This window comes from Panthera pardus, unplaced genomic scaffold (genome assembly GCF_024362965.1).
Source record: "Panthera pardus isolate Hobbes unplaced genomic scaffold, ASM2436296v1 HiC_scaffold_10, whole genome shotgun sequence".
In the NCBI taxonomy this organism is placed as follows: domain Eukaryota; kingdom Metazoa; phylum Chordata; class Mammalia; order Carnivora; family Felidae; genus Panthera; species Panthera pardus.
Window position 1 is genome coordinate 74,085,316 of NW_026526655.1, and position 20,756 is coordinate 74,106,071.

The 20,756-nt window shown below is 36.9% G+C and overlaps 1 protein-coding gene across 2 annotated transcripts in view; it reads left to right on the forward strand.

Annotated features, from left to right (window-relative positions):
• ACVR1C (activin A receptor type 1C) overlaps positions 1 to 20,756 on the forward strand; it is an 80,798-nt gene that overhangs the window by 24,627 nt on the left and 35,415 nt on the right. For both annotated transcript variants that reach the window (XM_053908642.1, XM_053908641.1), the window contains exon 2: positions 8,133 to 8,363. In XM_053908642.1, coding sequence (XP_053764617.1) covers positions 8,133 to 8,363 — 231 coding nt within the window. The remainder of the gene's footprint in view (positions 1 to 8,132; positions 8,364 to 20,756) is intronic.

Here is a 20,756-nt window from a genome sequence, read left to right on the forward strand (position 1 = left end):
GGGTTCCAGCCCCGTGTCAGACTCTGTGCTGACAGCTCAGAACCTGGAGCCTGCTTCAGATTCTGTGTCTCCCTCTCTCTCTGCCCCTCCCCCACTGGCAGTCTTTCTCTCTATCTCTCTCAAAAGTAAATAAAACATTAAAAAAAGAAAAAAGACTGGAAGATAACATACCACAATGAGAATAGTTACATGGTTGTAAGTCTTTTTATATGTTTGGCCATTTAGCATTAATCTGTGTAGTTTTTCATACTTACTAATTTAATACATGTTTCTTGTTTTTTATCATCTGTATACCCTATTGTAGGTGTTGGGGATGTGATGGTAGACGAGGCAGGAAAGATCCTTGCCTTCACAGAGTGTTCTTTCTTGTAAGGTTGATACAATGACTAGGCTAACTACAGATTTCAGTATATACCAGAAAGGATGGGGAGCAGATCACTTGTCAAAGAGGAGACTGTGAAGATTTCCCTGAGGTGGTGACATTTGAGCTGACACTGAAGAATTAGAAGGAGAGGAAGAATACTACAGCAAAGGGAATCGTGAGAGCAAAAACCATGAAGTGGGGAAGAACTTATTTTCTAGAACTATGAAAAGGAGACCCGTATGTCTGAAGGGCTGAGTTAAAAGAAAGGAGGTTCAAGAAGTGGGAACAACCCAGACCTACTAACCTATAAGGTCACAGTCATGACTGTGGATTTTGTTTTATTCTAAATATAATTGCAATCCATTGAGCATACCTATTTTCTTAACTACAAGACAACAACAACAACAAAAACCCAGATTAAGAGGACAGTTTGATGAGGCACCATTTGAGCTGCCAGCCTAAGCATCTGACTTCTCAAATTAAGTGAGAATTCCATGGGAGGGTGGCAGAGGATACGTGTCTTGCGATCAAGAACACTCTTCTTCTTTGACATGATGCTCTGATACGGGAGACATACGGGAGACCCCAAATGAGGTCCTTTCCTTACGTACATGGCTACGAAATCTAAAGCTGGCCAGAGGACTGCAGGAAATGTGCCCTCCCTAAGGAAACAAGGATTTACTCTAAGAGACGTCACACTGTTGCCAAAAGCAGTCCTCATGCAACTCTGCCCCTACCAGCCTGCTGCAAACTACTGCCTTGACTTCCCAAGGCAGGAAGGAAAAGGCTGTCCTCTCCCTGGCACAGAATTCTGCATTTTCATGCTTTCATGGGGGACATTTTAAGAAAATCCACACAAATAATTTTGTCATCCCCCTTTTAGATTAGGCTGTGCCCTTTATGGTTGCCATATATATATATATATATATATATATATATATATATATATCCACCATGCTGTAGGAGCTTCAGGGCTAATATTCTTAATGGTAGTTTTGGAAAAGCCCTTCTTTGAAAAGTGAGCTTCACATTTAATACTGTGCTGAGAAGCAAAAAGGTTAACCTGATCATTTTTCTCTGTTAAAAAATTTTAAGTTCCCTAAAAGCATTTGACATTATGCCATAGTGCATATCTTTTCTGTATATGGTCACAATTTTGAGGCGGTAGGTAAATAAGTAATATAATCCTGACCAACTTTAAATGTTGCTCTTTTTATCAGCCATTTAAACGTTATTGGAAAATGTTTTCATTTCCATTTAGTAGCGTCAGATTGCCATAGTTTGGTGTTACTGAATAGCCTTCGGTCTCGCATGCCATTTCTGTGATCCTGTGTCTATCTAATTGAGGGATTAGATAAGACTCTGGGTGTCTAGCCCAATTCAGACTGGCTGTGAACTTTCTCTTCACTTCTGAAAAATCTTATGCCTATGTTGGTTAAGGCATTGGATCATCGTATGAGATAGGACAGGATAAATCATCTTTAATACCGACTGGAGACATTTTGTCAGTTTATGAACTAGTAGGATCCTCCTATCCACTGAACAACCCGTGTGTGAATTTGGGGGTTTAAGCCTATCCTTTGGGTGCTCTCTCTTTTTAGCTAAGATAACGCTGTAGTTACTTATATTGAGAATGGCGACCCGGGCCTAGAGCAGAAAAGCACTGTAAAGTGGGTGGGATCTTTAGAAATCTCTTAATCTGCTTCCTGACCTTATTATCTCTCAGGTGAGGAATCTAAGATGGGGAGAAGTTGTGTTTGGTGGTTTGTGGTCGAGCTGAAACCTGAGGTTTATTTAGTGTTGCTTGTGGACTGCGGACATTCAAAATGGCTACCTCTGTAATTCAAAATGTGTTGGGCTCTTCCTGATTACAGCCCCGCAGCCGAGAGTGAAAACCATTCTCCTGGATAGAATCCCTCCTGTTAGAGTTGTTCCATTCCTTCTCAGCTAAGGATGAGGCCTTCCTGAACAGGGGACATAATTGCCACTTTGCGCAAAGGAACAGTTTCCTTTGTGCCGGGTATATTCTCATATGTTAGGGGTTCTGACTGTCCTTCGATACAGCCTGGCAAGTAGAATTTCTACAACTTGAATCTCTATTGAAAACTCATCTGGTCAAAAAGTTTGTATTCAGATTTCCCATATTTTATGAAGGCGGCTTTCTTTCTCTATTATATTTTTCCTTACCGTGAAGAAAGATAAATTATTTGAAATGACCAAATGAGAAGAAAATCAATGTTGAGAAGGAGTAGAAGGGAAGATAGGTCTTTGCCTGATTTCCTTTGACCCTGTCTGGCTTCCCTTCACGTTCACTAGTACTAGTCGTCCTGGTGTTCTTTTCAGATTCAGCATATGGACGAGCTTGACTTGTTCCTTTGTTAACTCAGAAGCCTGCAAATGATGAAAAGATTACATATTCAACCGGTCAAATTTGAGACAGTTTTCTGAATTAAAAAAAAAAAAAATTGTGTTCAATAGCTTGCTCAAAATTAGGGAAATTGAATCAACTAATGTCTGGAGAAGAGGAAAGGGTATGTGTCAGAAATTTGTGTAAGGCATCAGTCAATAGATATTTTAGCATATAGACCCAAAATATAGGCAACCGACTTTTTGAAAACAGTATCCCCTTTAAAATAGCTAATATTTCCCAAAAAAATACTTGGCCTTTTAACAAGAATAGCACATAGATACAAATTGATAAATTTGGGTTTTTTTCTACAGTCTGATGGTTTTTACACTTCTGGACATCAGGGTGTGTTTGCCATCACATGTAAAGATGGATGAAAATTTATTTTCTGGTTGATTAGGAATGTGCACATCCTAGGGTTTCATGTGGGTAACAGATGTCTTGTGAGTAACAGATGTCTTGGCTTTTACAGACTAATTGGCAAAAAGGGGGAAAGGGGGCTTATTAAAGGGGTGGGAGGAGACACAAGAAAAGTGCAATCTTTCTTGTGGGGAAAACTCTAATGGACCTCCTTATTACGGGTAATTACCTCCTTCTTCAACTTCATTTGCTATCCCTTTCCATATGACTCAAGTACATTATAATGGGAAAGTATAAAATAAAGAAACATAAGGCTGGACTGCTGTCTGCTAACAGCCAGATTTATCCTGTCATGGAATATTCTAGTATAATTGACTCAATTAACATCAGTCTTTTAAAAAACAAAATATGAAAGCATAAGTCTAATCACTAAGGGCAGCTTATGTTTCAATTGGCAGCACAAGGGTTCTATGTTGAGGGTGGTTGATATAAATATAATTTAATTATATACCAAATGTGACCATAGAGTGGTTTGGTGGGAAATGAAAAATGCAAGACTGAATATGTTGCATGTTAGATATACGTCTTAGGTTTCTTTTAGTTTGCTGTTTGTGTTCCATCAGTGCTATAGTACTGCCAGTTGACCTGGAATAAATGAGAATATTTAACAGATGTTTGAAGCCATTATCAGCAAATTCTGTTTTGTCAATGTTTTCCATCATGCACCACTTAAAGTAAGGTGGCATTTACTATGTTGTAACTCTATCACCTAGGTCGGAATTAATCTTCTAATTGGTACCTTTTAATTAAAACTGAAGGAAATTTTTATAGCTTATTAAACATCCAGGGAGTATCCACATTCTTCCTCGATAAGAGCTAGTATCTAATCATTTTTATAAGGAGCTAGTAGTATTTCTAAGAAAAAGTAGCAGGTTAGGTACTTCAATGTTTGTGCTTAATACAAAACTTAGACAACCTGAAAGGTAAGGTTACTTCTGTAGATACAAAGCACATGATGACTGACTTTTATTTAACTGCTTGTCTCCTCAGAAAATAAGTGGGTAGAATTTGTTTTAAAAATACCAACTGTATTTCAAAAGGTAATTAGGACAGTACAGATCAACACCTCAATGGTCAAGTGTTAATTATTAATTTCTTTCTGCTGTATTAGAATTGTGTTTTATTCAATTGCTAGAAACCAGCGAGGTAGCAAAATGGTTTGTGTACCTGTCTTTTTAAAAAATGTGTCAGCTTTGGTAGGGCAGAAACAACATCGCTTGAGTAGTCTAATAACTGCTACATTAATTCAGTCACTTGATCTTTTTGAGCCTCATTTCATTCTCTATAAAATGGAGATGGTGACAACTAACTCCCACACTGTCACTGGGAATTATACGTAATGATAAACACACGTAAAACTAATGTATGTTTAGTTGTTGAGTGCTTTATGGTTGTCTTCACCCGGTGGACCCATATTCCATAGTTAGTTGCCTGGATTTCCAGGCTAGGCTTCTCTTGGAAATAGAAAGTTCATGGAGACTTTGATGAGGACTCTAGTAACAACTGGTTTGAGACTGGGTGTCAGGAGAGTTCTTCTTCCCAACTTCAGCCCCTTAAAATATGAGGGTGAAGAATGACCACAGTGGATTAAGTTTCTTCAACATCAGCGTTTTCTATATTTTATAATTCTAAATTTCCATCAAGTACAAAATCTTAGAGTCATAAAATGGTGGCACTCTATGATATTTCAAGGTTTTGGGATACATGGCCCTGACCCGGGTTCATTTTCCATTTTCAGAAGAAGACACTGAGGCCCTGAAGGTTAAATATCTTCTCTAAAGTCAATGAGCAAGTTAGTGACCGAGGTAGGACTGAGACCTTCTTTTCCTGAGTTCTGTATCTGGACCATGGCCAGACACCATCCTGCTATGTGGCTGTCTAGGTGCTAGCCTGGGACGTTAAGAGAAGGAGAGCATTCAACTCACTCCACAGAGTAGAAAGGGATGCATTTCTTTGTGATGCCTTTTAAACGGTCTGTACACCCTAGTTCATTCAGCCATTCCTTTATGGATTATGAATGTATTTCAATTGTTACATAATACAACTAGCTTTACCTCTTCTAGTAGGAGAAAGCATGGTTCCATAATGCTTCCTGTGTGCCAGGCATTGTTCTAAGAGCTTTACCTAGATCAATTTATTCTTCACAACAACAGTATGAGGAGGTATATTCTTCTTCTCCTCCTCTTTCATATAAGGAAATGGATGACCAAAATTCAAAGCTAGTATAACTGGGATTTGAAAGCCTGTGGCAGATCAGTCGTAGAGGTACTAGAGAGATTCCACCGTCAGAAGACACCTAGGTGGATGGATAGTCATTATATGAACTGTCTTTTATGTAAGGAAAGTGACTTAAAATATTTTTCAAATCACCTGGATTTTATATATCTAGCTCTACTGAATCCTAATCAGTGTGGATTATAAGGTTCGACTGTAGCACATAAATATCAACAAATGAGTATAGTTGACCACTGAACAACGTGGATGTTAGAGGCACCAACGCCTCACACAGTTCAAAATCTCCTTAACTTTTGAGTCTCCAAAAACTTAACTACTAATAGCCTACTGTTGACTGGAAGCCTTACCAATAGCATTAACAATTAACACATATTTTCTTTATGATATATATCATATACCATATTCTTACAGTAAAGAAACTACAGAAAATTAAATGTTAAGAAAGTCATTAGGTGAGGATGCCCAGGTGGCTCAGTCGGTTAAGTATCTTACCCTTGATTTCGGCTCAGGTCATGATCTCGTGGTTCGTGAGTTCAAGCCCTGCATCGGGCTCCAGGCTGATGGAGTGGAGCTTGGTCAGGATTCACTCTCTTCTCTCTGCCCTTCCCCCATTCTCATCCACATGACTCTCTCTTAAAATAAATGAATAAACATTTAAAAATTAAAAAAAAAAATCATTAGGAAGAGAAACTACACTTATAGTACTGTACTGCATTTTAAAAATAATTTTTTTTAATTTAGTTTATATATTTTGAGAGAGAGAGCAAGCATGAATGGGGGAGGGACAGAGAGAGAAGGAGAGAGAGAATCCCAACCAGGCTCCTCACTGTCAGTGCAGAGCTTAATGAGGTGCTCAGACTCATGAACCATGAGATTACGACCTGAGCCAACATCAAGAATTGGATATTCAACTGACTGAGCCACCCAGGCGCCCCAGTACTGTACTGCATTTATTGAAAAGAAATCCATGTATAAATGCACCCGTGCAGTTCAAACCCATGTTGTTCAAGGGTCAATTGTGTATTTATTTATATTAGTCACCCCTAGAATAAATGGAGGAGTGAACTATGTGCTTGGTGCAACGTTGGTAACAAAATTGTATTATGACTGTATTTCTTTTAGCCCATAGTAATAAAAATGTTTATAGAGAGGGTATCTTGCCAATCAAGAAAGATTACCAAAGAAGAGATCATTTTTGCTTTTCAGTATGTAATTTGTTCTTTCTTACACACCCAGTTATGAAGGAATATTATCCATATTTGTTTTTATATTGGTGTTTGAAGTTGAGGATAAAAATTGTCATTTATGTATCAAATACTGTGCAGTTAGGAAATTAGCTCCAATTTCAGCAATTAGCAATTTAAGGTCTTTAATTTCAGTAAAAATGATTTTATTATAAAATTTGGTACATTCAGATAATTGTGGGGAACAGTTATAATTTAACAAAAAGCTCATTAGAGTAATAATACAAAAGCCTTATTTAGTATTGTACTATTTAAAAACAGTGTAATTAAATAAAATTTGAATAAATTGTCACAACCACTGAACTTCATGGTGAGAGATACTTTACATCAGGACAGAAAAATATGGCACCACTTTGAACATGGGAGTAAATGTGTATGTGAGAGGTGGATGTGTGTGTATGTGTGTGTGTGTAGTAAGTGGGGAAGAGTGAGGAAACTTGTGCAGTGAACAGATTAATTTAGCAGAGTCTCAGTTTTGAAATTTTATTTGTGTAGATATGTTAAATTCTACTGTTGATGTGTTATGTTTTCTGGAATAGGTGTGTTCATTAAAGAGAAGTGCCTGAAGTCATGGTCTGTGTTCAAATGACTCTTCTTTTGACATGTATTTCTTAGCCAAGAGGGGAAGTGTAATGGCTCATCAGTGCCTTAAAGGTACTGTGGCAATAGCAATAATATTAAAATATCATCGAATATAAATGTAAAGGATCACACTATTATTTTTAGAGTGGTAGATTTCTTTTTTTTAAATTTTTTTAACGTTTATTTATTATTGAGAGACAGAGAGAGACAGAGCATGAGCATGGGAGGGACAGAGAGAGAGGGAGACACAGAATCCAAAGCAGGCTCCAGGCTGTGAGCTGTCAGCACAGAGCCTGACGTGGGGCTTGAACTTGGGACTGATGAGATCATGACCTGAGCTGAAGTCGGATGCTCAACCGACTGAGCCACCCAGGTGCCCCAAGAGTGGTAGATTTCTATGGTTAGGTTTGTGTTTTGCACATGTACTTGAATGTTTAAAGGAGAAAGGGTAAATGAGCAGAGCACAGTGGATGTTTGGTTACACAGCTCTCTGACCACACTTTACAAGAGATGCTGGACAGTCCCCCTGGGTTTCTGTGTTACTGCATCCTAGCATTTCACAGGAGCTATTGACTTAGGAATAAGCCAGTTGGGCTTAAGAAGGTGGGATTTAGACCGTGGACAGGAAAATGATTTTAAAATATAGTCGCAACTGAATAAATTCACAAAAATACAAGTAATAATAAAAGATGATTGGGCCTCCTATTTAATAAAACACATGACTGAGAGGTACTAACAGTGGGAGCATGTGTTTGCCCAATGCTGTTCATTTAAACCCTACCTCAATTTTCATTAAGGTTGAACTCTTGTACTCAGGTATTATGAAATAAATTTGTATGATGTTTTCTGCATCTTCAAGCTTTCTGCCTTACACTTCCAGGATTGAAGTGTGTATGTCTTTTGTGTGACTCTTCAAACTTTACCTGCCAAACTGAAGGAGCATGCTGGGCCTCGGTTATGCTAACCAATGGGAAAGAACAGGTGATCAAGTCCTGTGTCTCTCTCCCAGAGTTGAACGCTCAAGTCTTCTGTCATAGTTCCAACAATGTTACCAAAACTGAATGCTGCTTCACAGATTTTTGCAACAACATAACACTGCACCTTCCAAAAGGTAAGGCATTTATCTTTGTTCATCCCAAATGTAATTTTACTATCAGGAAATTAGAAGCCTGGTAGAAATCAAACTGTTGGATGTTTCTTTAAATAAGAAAATCTGTTTTACAGTTCCCTCCTTATTTGACTGGTAATATTCTCTAGAGCACAGCTGAGGTTGATTTTTTTTTTAATTGCACAAGAGTGTCAAAACATTGACAACAGCATAACAATTGTGATGTTTGTCCATGTGAGTTGTATTTTTAGAAGTGATTAATGGACCTAAAGTAATATGTCCGTTTGTATGGATTCTTGTAAAGGAAAGAAATTAAAATGTATACCAAGAAAAAAAGAGAAAAGAGAGCAAAACTAAAAATAGTAGATTGCTGACTTCTATGGAGACAAAATCTTTTTTCATGGGCACCTTCTGCGTATCTTCTTTGCCTGCCTGCCTGCCTGCACGCGAGAGCAAGCACTCATAAGCAAGAAGATGGAGGTAGAATGGAATGTAACTCTTCATTATTGTGCACATATATTCCTGCCTTTTCCCCAATTTCGTGGTGTTTTCTCCTAATTTACAAGACACAGAAAATCTGAAACTCGTCTTTTATCAGCAATGTGGAATCTGCAACTTTGGGGGATATTAAGGGGCAAGTCATTAAAACCACAAGCCAATTTATGACATGAAAATGTTCTGTAGTGGATTTTCTTTCATATTTATCAATTTGGTAAAAATTCAGTGCTTACTGATGTGTTTATATCTACACGCAGATATATAGTCTTCCTTACAAAGCAACATGTTAAGGTACTGTTATGCAGCCTCAGGTGTTCCTGTATCACTATATCGATATTCTACTGTAGTATTTTTAACCCGTTCTTTTTTTGTATAAATTCACTGTCCCCCTTTTTTACTGAAGGACATTTATTTGATGCGGAAACTTGGCATCACTACCACAAATGAGAAACCAGTTTACTTAGTGTAAGCAAAAGATAACTATGTACATAAAGAAAAAATAGCTACTGTATTTCAGTTAGGCATTTTGTATTTCTTTTTGTTTAAAAGAGAGAAGAATATGATGTTATAGACATACTGGCCCCAAATGAGGCTTTTTGATAATACAGAAACACTGAGAGAACTAGAGAGAAAATATCGTGTGATTCAATGTCATTTAAATCGTGTTTGCTGACCACTCCAAGTCGGTTCAAGAACCCTTAGAATCATTTCTGAGGGACATGTACCACCACTGGTATTTGTCCCACTCTTTGGGAAACACTGTTCTAGAGCTTTATCCTATATACTGCAGAAGAAGCCATACTTGGCATATTTCATCCCCAAGGCTACTTGCAGTCTTGATTTTTTAGACCACATTTATTCTCTCTGTCTCAGATTCCATAGACATCCTTGATTTGGTGGTGATCTGGCATCTATGCTGGGTACTTTTCTTCCCTTAGACTTTCTCCCATGGTTATCTGTGGGCCCAAGACACGCTGAAGTGAAGTGAAGGCTCCCTCTACTTTATGCTGTCTTCCCATGACCAAGATCCAAAAGATTAAGGAGGGGGAGGTAGGTCTCCGCATTAGCCTGTGGCCATGGCATCTTTGATGTGTCTTCCCAATATTGAATTACCCACAAGACCAGGTTCTGCCAGTCAGAATGGGCACAAGACAGTATTTTGACAGCAACAAACGGTCTTCGAGGATAACTGGTTCATATGCAGTTGGGCAAATTAAAGGTACTTAGTGCAGCTAGAATGTAGGTCTCTTCCAGCCCAACTATAAACTCTGCCTAACTACCGAGAAGCTTATGTTCCACCCTCAAGTCCAGGTAGGAACCAGTCTGTTTCAAAAATCAATGTTATTGAGGTACAGTTGGGATATAATGAAATGCACACAATTTGATTGGATGGTTTGATGAGTTTTGACACACACATACCCCATGTAACCACTATCACATTTCCATCACCTCAAAATGTTCTCAGTCAATCCTCATTTTGACTAGGGCTAGACGACTGATCTCTTTTCTGTCAGTGTAGACTAGATTTGTTTTTTCCCAGAGTTTCGCAAAAAAAGGAGTCCTTATGGAAGATATTATTTTGCATTTGGCTTCTTTCACTCAGAATGTTTTTGAGATGTATTCATGTTGTTGGATGTATTAGTAGCTTGTTCCTTTTTTACTGCAGGGTGATATCCCATTCTATGGATCTCCTATGGCTGTTTTACCTGTTCGCCTCCTGATGAGTGTTCAGGTGGTTTCCATGTGGGGATTGTTGATAAAGGTGCTGTGAACGTTAATGTACAAGTTTTGGGGTATGTTTTTTTTTTCTTGTGAGAAAATATCTAAGACCAGAATTATAGGATCATATGATGAGTATCTATTCATTTTACAAATATTATCTCCCAAGTAGTTTTGAAATTGTACACTTTTACATCCCCAGCAGAAATGTATGATGATAGTTCCGTTTGGTCCATACTTTTACAATCATGTGTTACAATCAGTTGTTTTTTTTTTTTAATTTTAGCTATTCAAGTGATTGTGTAGTAGTATTTCATTGAGGTTTTAATTTGCATTTCCCTGATGGGTAATGGTGTTCAATTATTTTGATGTGCATATTGGACAGTTGCATATCTGCCTTTATAAATGTCGAATCTTTCGCACATTAAAAACATTGGGTTACCTTCTTATGGTTGAAAGTAAAGCTTCATTATATATATGGAAACCAGTCCTTTATCAGATATGTGTATTCTGACTTTTTTTCCCATTCTGTGGATTGCCATTTTGTTTTCTTGAATGTGTCTTTTGCAGAGTAGATTACAAATTGATGGATTATCTATTTTTATTTTTATGTTTCATATGTTTCACGTCCTAATTGAAGAAGTCTTTATGCAAAGTTCATAAATATTTTCTTTTATGTTTCTTCCAGAAACATAATTTCTTCCAGAAATTTTAACATTTCAGCATAATTTAGGCCTGCATCAGTTTAAACTTAATTTTTCTTACTCTGTGAGGTTTAGGTGAAATTTATTTTTTTATATAGACATGAAATTTTTCCAGCATCATTTGTTGAAAAATCTATCCTTTCAATTACTTTGGCACTTTGAACATAAAATGACCATATATATGTGGGTATATTTCGGGCTTCTTTATTCTGTTCGAGGGTTATGGATGTCTCTATTTATATCGCTATTAAACTTCCTTTATTAGTGTAGCTTTGTAATAAGTATTAAAATCAAGTCGTGTGACCGCTCCAAATTTGTTCTTTTTTAAAATTGATTTGGATCTTCTGAATCCTTTGCATTTGCAATTCCATTTTAGAATTGATTTGACAATTCTTACAAAAACACATGCTGAGATTTTTATTAGATTGAGTTGAATATATAGATTATTTGAAGAAAACAGTCATGTTAACAATATTAAATCTTTTGATCCATGAACATAGCATGTTTCCTCATTTATTGAGTTTTTCTTCAGTTACTCTTAGCAGTGTCTTGTGCTTGTCAAGAAACAGGTCTCATGTGTATTTTCTTGAATTTATCGCTAAGTAGCACATGTTTTTGGATGCTATTTCTAATATCTCGATGTTAATTGTTAGTATACGAAAATGAAATTAATTTTGCATATTGACCTTATTTCCGACAAGCTTGCCAAAGCACATTATTTTAGTGCTAGTAGCTCTTTAAGAAATTATTTGGCATTTTCTACATACGCAATCATCTTATCTGTGAATACAGACAATTTTGCATCTTCCATTCTGATCTGTTTGCATTTTATTTCTTTTTCTTGCTTTTTTGCACTGGCTAGGACTGCTAATACGTTGACGAATAGGAGTGCTAAGAGTGAAGATCCTTGCCTTTTTCTTGGTCCTAGGAGTGAATGCTCTTTTACCATTAAGTATGAGTAATGAGTATTGAGTATTACTCATTACCACTCTCTCTTTTGCCATTAAGTGTGATTTTAACTGTAGGTTTTTGAGATTCCTGTTATGAACTGATGAAATTTGCTTTAATTCCTGGTTTGGGGGAGGTCTTTTTAATCCTAAATGACTATTAATTTTTTTCAAGTATTTTCTTGAATTTCTTGAGATTATAGCAAGATTTTTCTTCTTTTGTCTATTGATGTGATGGATTACATTCATTGATTTCCAAATATTACTTATAACAGGGAAGATACATGTTGTCTCACCAGTAATTAATATGTCTACAAAAAATGCTCTGTGACATTTACTCAATTCAAATTTCTTAAACTAAGAACTTTTTTCTTTTAGCGACATTGTATGGTAAATTGACATTAAATTGAATAGGATTGTATATGCAGGCATCTTGGGTTGGGTCGTGCTGTCTGTGAGGCAGCACCAAACGGTTATTAGCTGTATTTGGAGCAGCAGCTGTTTGGAAAGGGACTTCCAGGCTGAGCACTGAACACAGGCCGTGCCAACAACGCCACTGTTCTCGTGTCATCAGTGAGCGTGATTGATATCCCCTGCTCTGGCTAGTAGGGATTTGTCCATTTCAAATCTGGTTACGTATACGTGAAATGTATAAAAGCACTCTGAAAAATAAGCAGTGTGACATTTCTACAGTGTTAGTGCTCTACATCACATTAACGGGCAAAATGGGGAAGAAAACGTACGGAGGTGACCAGAAGAGATACAGGAAAATCTGGACTTCCCTTTTTGGTTCCTCTGAAAGTCAAGCGGATCCTTGGCTCTTTGGTTCTTTCACCCAGCACTCCAGACTATGGGGCTGTTTCTGGGTAGTGACTTGATGTAGGTGTAGTAACCAAGGTTTGTGATATTTCAGTTGATGCTCTTCTGTGCTTAAGTCCTGTAACAATTGGCCTCTTGCTTTGTTTCTTTGTGATAAAATTCCTGCCTTGAACACAGACCTCGACTTTTTTCTCTCTCCCTTCCTCCTTCTGCTTGTGCGATTGTAACTCAGCAATTGGAGAACTATAGGCGCTCGCTCTTTCCCTCCTAAAAATCCTTTTAAAGTGTTTGGCTCTAATTCCTAAAACCTTAGACTAGTGGCCTTTTTTTAAAAAAGTTTATTTATTTTATTTTTATTTATTTTTTTAATGTTTATTTATTTTTGAGACAGAGAGAGACAAGGCATGTGTGGTGGAGGGACAGGGAGAGAGGGAGACACAGAATCCGAAGCAGGCTCCAGGCTCTGAGCAAGCAGTCAGCACAGAGCCAGACGCGGGGCTGGAACCCACAAACTGTGAGATCATGACCTGAGCTGAAGTTGGATGCTTAACTGACTGAGCCATCCAGGTGCCCCAAGTTTATTTATTTTATTTTTGAGAGAGAGAGAGAGAGAGAGAGAGAGAGAGAGAGAGAGAGAGAGAGAGAATTCAGGCGAGAGGGGGAGGGGCAGGGAGAGAGGGAGAGAGAATCCCAATCAGGCTCTGCACTGACAGGGCAGAGCCCAGTGTAGGGCTAGAACTCGGGAACCTTGAGGTCATGACTTGAGCCGAGATCAAGAGTCAGATGCTTAATGGACTGAGCCACACAGGCACCCAGACTAGTGGCTTTTATACATGTTTCCACTGAGACACACAGAAAGAAATACATTTTATACAATTTCCCCCAACCTGCATGCAAACTCTACTGAAACAAGATTTTTACAAAATATTCTTACCCTTCCTGTGAGGTACCCTATGCATTTTCCTCAAGTAAAAACGGTGGTCAGACCCTACTAATAGGTTGTTCACAGTTCAAAAAACACCATTTAGTTGGTATTTTAAAATGTGGTAATTTAAAATGGAGCAGGGACACTTATTATTTTAATTTACTAGTACAAAAATCTATTAAGAATCTAGTTACTGTTTTAATCTCAAATGTTTTCCTTCTGGGGCGCCTGGGTGGCTCAGTCAGTTGAGCGTCCGACTTCGGCTCAGGTCATGATCTCGTGGTCTGTGAGTTCGAGCCCCACGTCGGGCTCTGTGCTGACAGCTCAGAGCCTGGAGCCTGTTTCGGATTCTGTGTCTCCCTTTCTCTCTGCCCCTCCCCTGCTCACACTCTTGTCTCTCAAGAATACATAAACACTTGGGGCGCCTTGGTGGCTCAGTTGGTTAAGTGTCTGACTTCAGCTCAGGTCATGATCTCGCGGTCCGTGAGTTTGAGCCCTGCATTGGGCTCTGTGCTGACAGCTCAGAGCCTGGAGCCTGTTTTCAGATTCTGTGTCTCCCTCTCTTTCTGACCCTCCCCTGTCCATGCTCTGTCTGTCTCTGTCTCAAAAATAAATAAACGTTGAAATTTTTTTTTATTTTTTTTTCTAAATGGCCTTTAAAAATCTTTTACCCATTCATTTTTTATGCTAAGTTGTATAGATTTAAGTAGAATTAATTTAGATCATTGCAAGCAAGATTGACTTAGATCACATTAAATTCAATCATTTGCCCTTAAAAAACATACTTTCTCCTGTGACACTGCACATGGGTTTAATTTTTAGGAGTTAATAATACTTTTTTTTTTAATAGAAACAGTTTTATAGTTTGATGGAGATATGATATTAGAAAACTTGCTTCCCTTCCCTGAAGCTTATTGAAGCTGGTATCTTTGATGTCACTGGAGTGACCTTCCAAGTTCAAGTATTATCACAAATATTTAGAGGCTTTTTTCCCTATGTAAAACTTGAAAGGCAACATCCATTTCCAAAAACAGCCATTTATTTGACTAGTACTTTGAGTACATTTCTACTAACAGCAAATATGTCATTATTTTTACAAAACAAGTGTAGTATTGAATATTTAAAAATTAAATATAAAAAAAATTAAATATAGATTGTGCAAATCACTTAAACAAGAGAAACATATACTTTATGTAATGTACCCTGACTAATGTATTTGTTTATTTTTAGACCAGATAAGAATAGCTACCTTCAGTTCCAAAAATATCCTCTTTCCTTTCTGGATGCTACTTTTCTTGTTCTGACTCCAGACTCCAGCTCTGACTTGAACTTAGTACTCCCAGGCTTCAGGAAACTTCTTGCCTCATAACTCCTGCAGATTGCCCACTCTCAGCTTCCTCTGAATTTAGGAGAGAAGCCACTGAGTGGGAAAAATTTACCTTTGAAAGTAAATGATACGGGGTAACTGGCTCAGTTGGTTAAGCATCCCACTCTTGATTTTGGCTCAGGTCATGATCTCACCATTCATCACCAGCCCTATGTTGGGCTCTGTGATGACAGCTCTGAGCCTGCTTGGAATTCTCTTTCTCTACCTCTCCTACCCCTCCCCCATGCATGTACATGTGTTCTCTCTCTCAAAAAATAAACATCTTTAAAAAAGTAAAGAGTAAATTCTTAACTCTTCAAGAATATTTCTATTTCAAAAATAAAAGACTTGTTTACACAAATTGGTGTGCCCTTGGTGGGGGGGGGGGGGCGCTGGGGGATCCAGTTATGGTACACAAACAATAATAGATGAAAAAGTTCCATTCACATTGGAAGGTGTTCGGGTGTGTATGTACGATGGGTTCAATCTGGGAGCCTTCTAATAAGTTCTCCTCACTTTTCACAATTCCTTCCCCGAGTTTGTGTGAGCTGGGCCTTCTGTATGTCTTCTCTATGCCTCTTGAAATCTTTCCCCTGTTCTTTCCTAATGTTTGAATCTGATAATTTTAATATCTACAGTTTGTGCGAGTTTGAATGTGCTATGATTTTATTTTTCTGACTCATATTTTGATGGCTACTTTCCTCATGTGTTTTGTGATTTTTGAATGTGAGCTCAGGTTTTGGGGAACCTTATGTGGAGGAAATTTTTGGAGCCTGTATTTAAAATATGTTCCTCCAGGATGAGCACTGGGTGTTGTATGGAAACCAATTTGACAATAAATTATATATATATAATAAAATATATGTTCCTCCAGAGAAGATTTACATTGGCTTCCACTAGGTATCTGGGGGTGTTACCAACAAAAACCCATTCAATGTTTTGATTAGGTTTATTTTGGCCAACATGTAATATGAATTAAGGCTCCAAGCCTGCCTATGGTACACACTTGGGGTAAGAAACACTTGAAGATATATTTTTTCTTTTTTGCTATACCAAAGTCAAGGTTGAGACACACACATAGAGGAGCGTACACCCTGTCTTTGTCTGCAGAACACTGCTTTATTTTCAATTTAATGCCATTCATAGTTGCCTGATTGATATGAGGGTCTCTGATCTGGCCCTTCCCTGTCTCAGGAACCATGTTTTACCTCCTGATCTTGTGCTACAATCTGGTAAACTAAGCGTGTAACCACCAGGAGCTGCCAGATGCTTCCAGGGTAAATAGCAGCCCAAGTGCTCAAGCGCCTCTTTGGATTTTCACTTTATTTGTGGCTCTGAGCAATTCATTTCTTTTCTCACCCGCTTAATCATGTAATAGAAAAAAAGTTTTTCATTTATATTTTATTCAGCATTTTTGTGTGCTGTACCAAGAAGGGCTTCTGTGGACATCTAAAGTGTAACTTGGCAGAAATGGAAATTCCAGGATAGTTTATTTTTGAAATGATGCTGGCATAATTATCTATCCATCTGGAAGAAAACAGGGCTGTACCACAGTGTCATACCATATACAAAAATAAATTACAGCTTGATTAAATATCTAATTGTGAAATATAAAACAATTTAAATGTCAGAGGAAAATTTAGAAAAAAAGATTTTTATGACTTTATAGTATGGAAGCTGTTTTTAAATAAGACAGGAAATCCAACTGTTATAAAAGGAAAAGAGATATAACTGCATGCAAACTAAAATAAAAATGAGTAATGAAAGATAACATAAATAAAACTGAAGATAAGTTAAATATGGGATAGAAATATTTGCCACATGTGTGACTGGAAAAAGGTAGGAACTATGGGACGTTAAAGAGCTCATGTGTGTGTGCATGTGTGTGGGTGTGTGCATGGCAAGAGAGTGGAAAGAGAGAAGGAGAGAGAGCGCTAAAGGGAAAAATGGGTAAGAGACACAGACAAATTTTACAGAAGAGAATATTCTAAATGGTCAAGTATCAAAAAGATGTTCAACATCACTAATAGCTGGAGAGAGGCCAATTAAAACAACCATTTTTTCCCCGCCCACTAGATTTGCATAAGTTGTAAGAGGGATGTATCAGTCAAGCTGTTTTCAACTAAAAGTATCAGAAACTTAGATAATAATGTCTTAATAGGGGAGTTCACTAACTCAACATGGTAGGAAATCTGGAAGTAGATTGATTCTATGATTCATTAACAAAGAGACTCAACAATGTCACCAGCCTATTTCCAGATTTATTCTTAGGGGAATTGGTAAACAACCTTATTGTTTAAAACATTATTATATAACTTTCTGATACTTTTTTCCTCATGTGTGTATGCTTTTTCTAATAAGGAAAATTTTATCAGGTTTCGTTAAGCCTTTGTTAAAATTTTTGTTAAAAGGTTTTGTTATCAGGGATCTCAAGCTTGAAGGATAGCAAAGGTCAAGAAACGTGATTTGCTCAAACTGAATCATCTAATAGAAGCCACCATATTGAGCAGAGATATCGAAGGTCTCTTTCCTTACTGCAAGTTTAAAGCAGATATAAACCCATCTCCTTCTAACCCCAGGGAGGAGGTTTGGGCTTTTAACTAAGCAGAGCAGGAAAAATAAAAGACAAATAAAAAACCTGTTCTGGTGAAGCTGTGATCATAGCCTGGACATCACATGGATTTTAGGCCCAAGTTCCCATTGCATGAGTGGTACAGGGACTCTTCAGAGGAAGAACTTTCTTTAAGCTAGTCCCAGACTATGGGTACACCAAAGTGTCTAGAAAAAAGTACCAGCTCTCTAGAGGAAGGGACTTTAATGTTAGGTCTCAACCAGACAAAACAGACCCTTTTGCAAGGACATGAGCAGTACCTTGTGAAGAATAAGCACCCCAAGCATACAGGTATGCAAGGCAGCATGCATGAGCCAGCAGAAGAGAACACACAGCAGAAAGATCACAAAGGTTTCATATATTGGAATTCTCAGAAAATAAATATAGATCAAATATTCTTCTAAGTTTAAAAAAAAACATAAGGCGAATTTGGAAATATTTTTAGAGGATAGAGGATTATAAAAAAGTGACCTACTAGATTTGAACAAGAACAAAATAAAATTTTTTAAAATTAAAAATATAATAACAATTGAAAACTTAATGGATAGGTTTAACAACAATTAGATAGAATATAAAGAGCTATGGAGAGAATTAGGGATCTGAAATACTGGTCAGAAGAAGTTATTTTGTATGCAGTTATACAGAGAATACATAATGGAAAATATGGACAAGAGGATGACAAAGAGAGGAACACATAAGAAGATTTAACATGTGGCTTTCTATCGTGGTCCATAGGAAAGGAGATAAAGGTTTGGGCAAAAGCAGTCTCTGCAGAAGTAACAGCTCAGAATTTTCCAGAATTGATGAACACCAATCTACAAATCTAAGAAATCCAGTGACTATCAAGAGGAGGAATAAAAAGATACCTGAACCTTGACATAGCTTAGTAAAACTACAGAACACCAAAGACAAAGTGAAATCCTACAAGTTGACAGACAAAAAGGTAAATGAAATTCAAAGGAGTTCAGAAGAACTGGCATTGTCTTTTCAAGCAAAAAGTAAAAAGAGAAAAGTGGAATTTTATCTTCAATATTCTAAAAGAAAAGAATTGGTAACCCAGAATACTACCTAGAAAAACTATCTTTGAAGAATGAGGTTTAGCAAAAGACATTTTCAAAGTAACACAAATAGGTGAGTTTAACATTATCAAACTCTTTGATAAAGGAAACTCTAAGGGTGTACTTCAGGCATAAAGAAACTATACCAAAGTTCTGACATGCAGGGAGGAATGAAAGGCAAAGAAAGTGATAAATATGTCACTGATTCTAAACAACATTAATCTACAACAGCAATGGTGTCTTTTGAGTTTTAAAAGAAATAAGATAAAATGGTCATTCAACATAGAATACCATTTTTTATATACTATGTATGTCAAGAAGGTTAAATGGAATTAAAATTTTCCAAGGGCCTTGTTTTTGTCTAGGAGAAAGGTAAATATATTGTTAATCTTTATGCTTTGAAATGTCCCTGTCGTAATTGCTAAATTATTTCTGAAAGAGTAGAATGTGACTATGTACCTTCTAATCTACAATGAGAAACAGAACAATAAAAATTATCCAAAAGTAGTAAAAAAAAAAAGCAAGAGAAAGAAGCACACAACAGATGTGACAATAAGAAAGTATCCAAATGTTAGTAATAATTAAATAATAATTAATTTAATGTAAATAGACTAAACAAAGGATACTAAGTTGGAGAAAACAGATCCAATTAAATGTTGTTTTAAAAATGTCTTGATAAATGAAAATTTACAGAAATGTGAAATTGTTTTGATAGAAAACATATACCATACATATATTAAACAAACAAAAATATTGGTTTATTTATATTAATGCCAGACAAAATTAACTTTAATGCAAAAAAAAATTACTAGAGTTAAGAAGTAACTTTATAGTGACTAAAGTTTCAACTTACCAGGGATTCTTAATGAATTTAAATTTCTATGTACTTAAAAATGGGACTCAAAAATAAAGAAAATACTTAGAGATCTATAAGGAGAAATAGAGATGTCCACAATCTCAGAGGGAGGTTTTAATATGCCACAGTCTTGGTAAGTGATAAAACAATTAGATAAAATAATTAGTGAGACTATATAGAGTTGAAACAAGATGGTTTACGAACAACCTAATTTTTAGAAAATTATAATATACCAAACCTGAATAGTCTTATGACAGTAAAGAATTTGAATCAGAAGTTTTTAAAAAGTAGTAAAAAATATTCCCAGAAAGAAAATTTCAAAGTTCTACTAGAAAAGAGGCTCTACTAGAAAATTTTGATACACTTCCAGGAACAGAGAACTCTCACACAAACTCTTCCAAAATGTAGACAAAGAGGAGACACTCCTTCACTCATTTTATTCATAACCTTGATATCAAACCCAACAAAGCCAGTGTAAGAAAGGAAAATTTCAAGCCATTCTGATTCGTGAACATGTATACAAATATGCCAATCTTAGCCTGGAGCCATGTAAGAAAAGGGATCTGGGAACCATAGTACAAGGGCAAGGAAATCATTATTTTGCAAATCAGGGTAAGGGTTACCCTTGGGGAAGGAAAAAGGTTGTGATCATGTGGGGGTATCTCAGAGTGGAAGAAAAGGCGGGGAGATGAGGAGGGACGTGATGTGTGGGAGTTTATAATTCTTTTTATACTCAACCTAGATAATGTATGGACTTTTCTGTTTATTCATTATATTTCACAACAAACATCAAGTTTCCAAGTAATGTTTGCATATAGGCAAGTTAATGGGAGGTTGCACATTCTACTAACGTCTGAGTTGGTTTTGGAGTATTGAGCAGCTGAAGACATGAT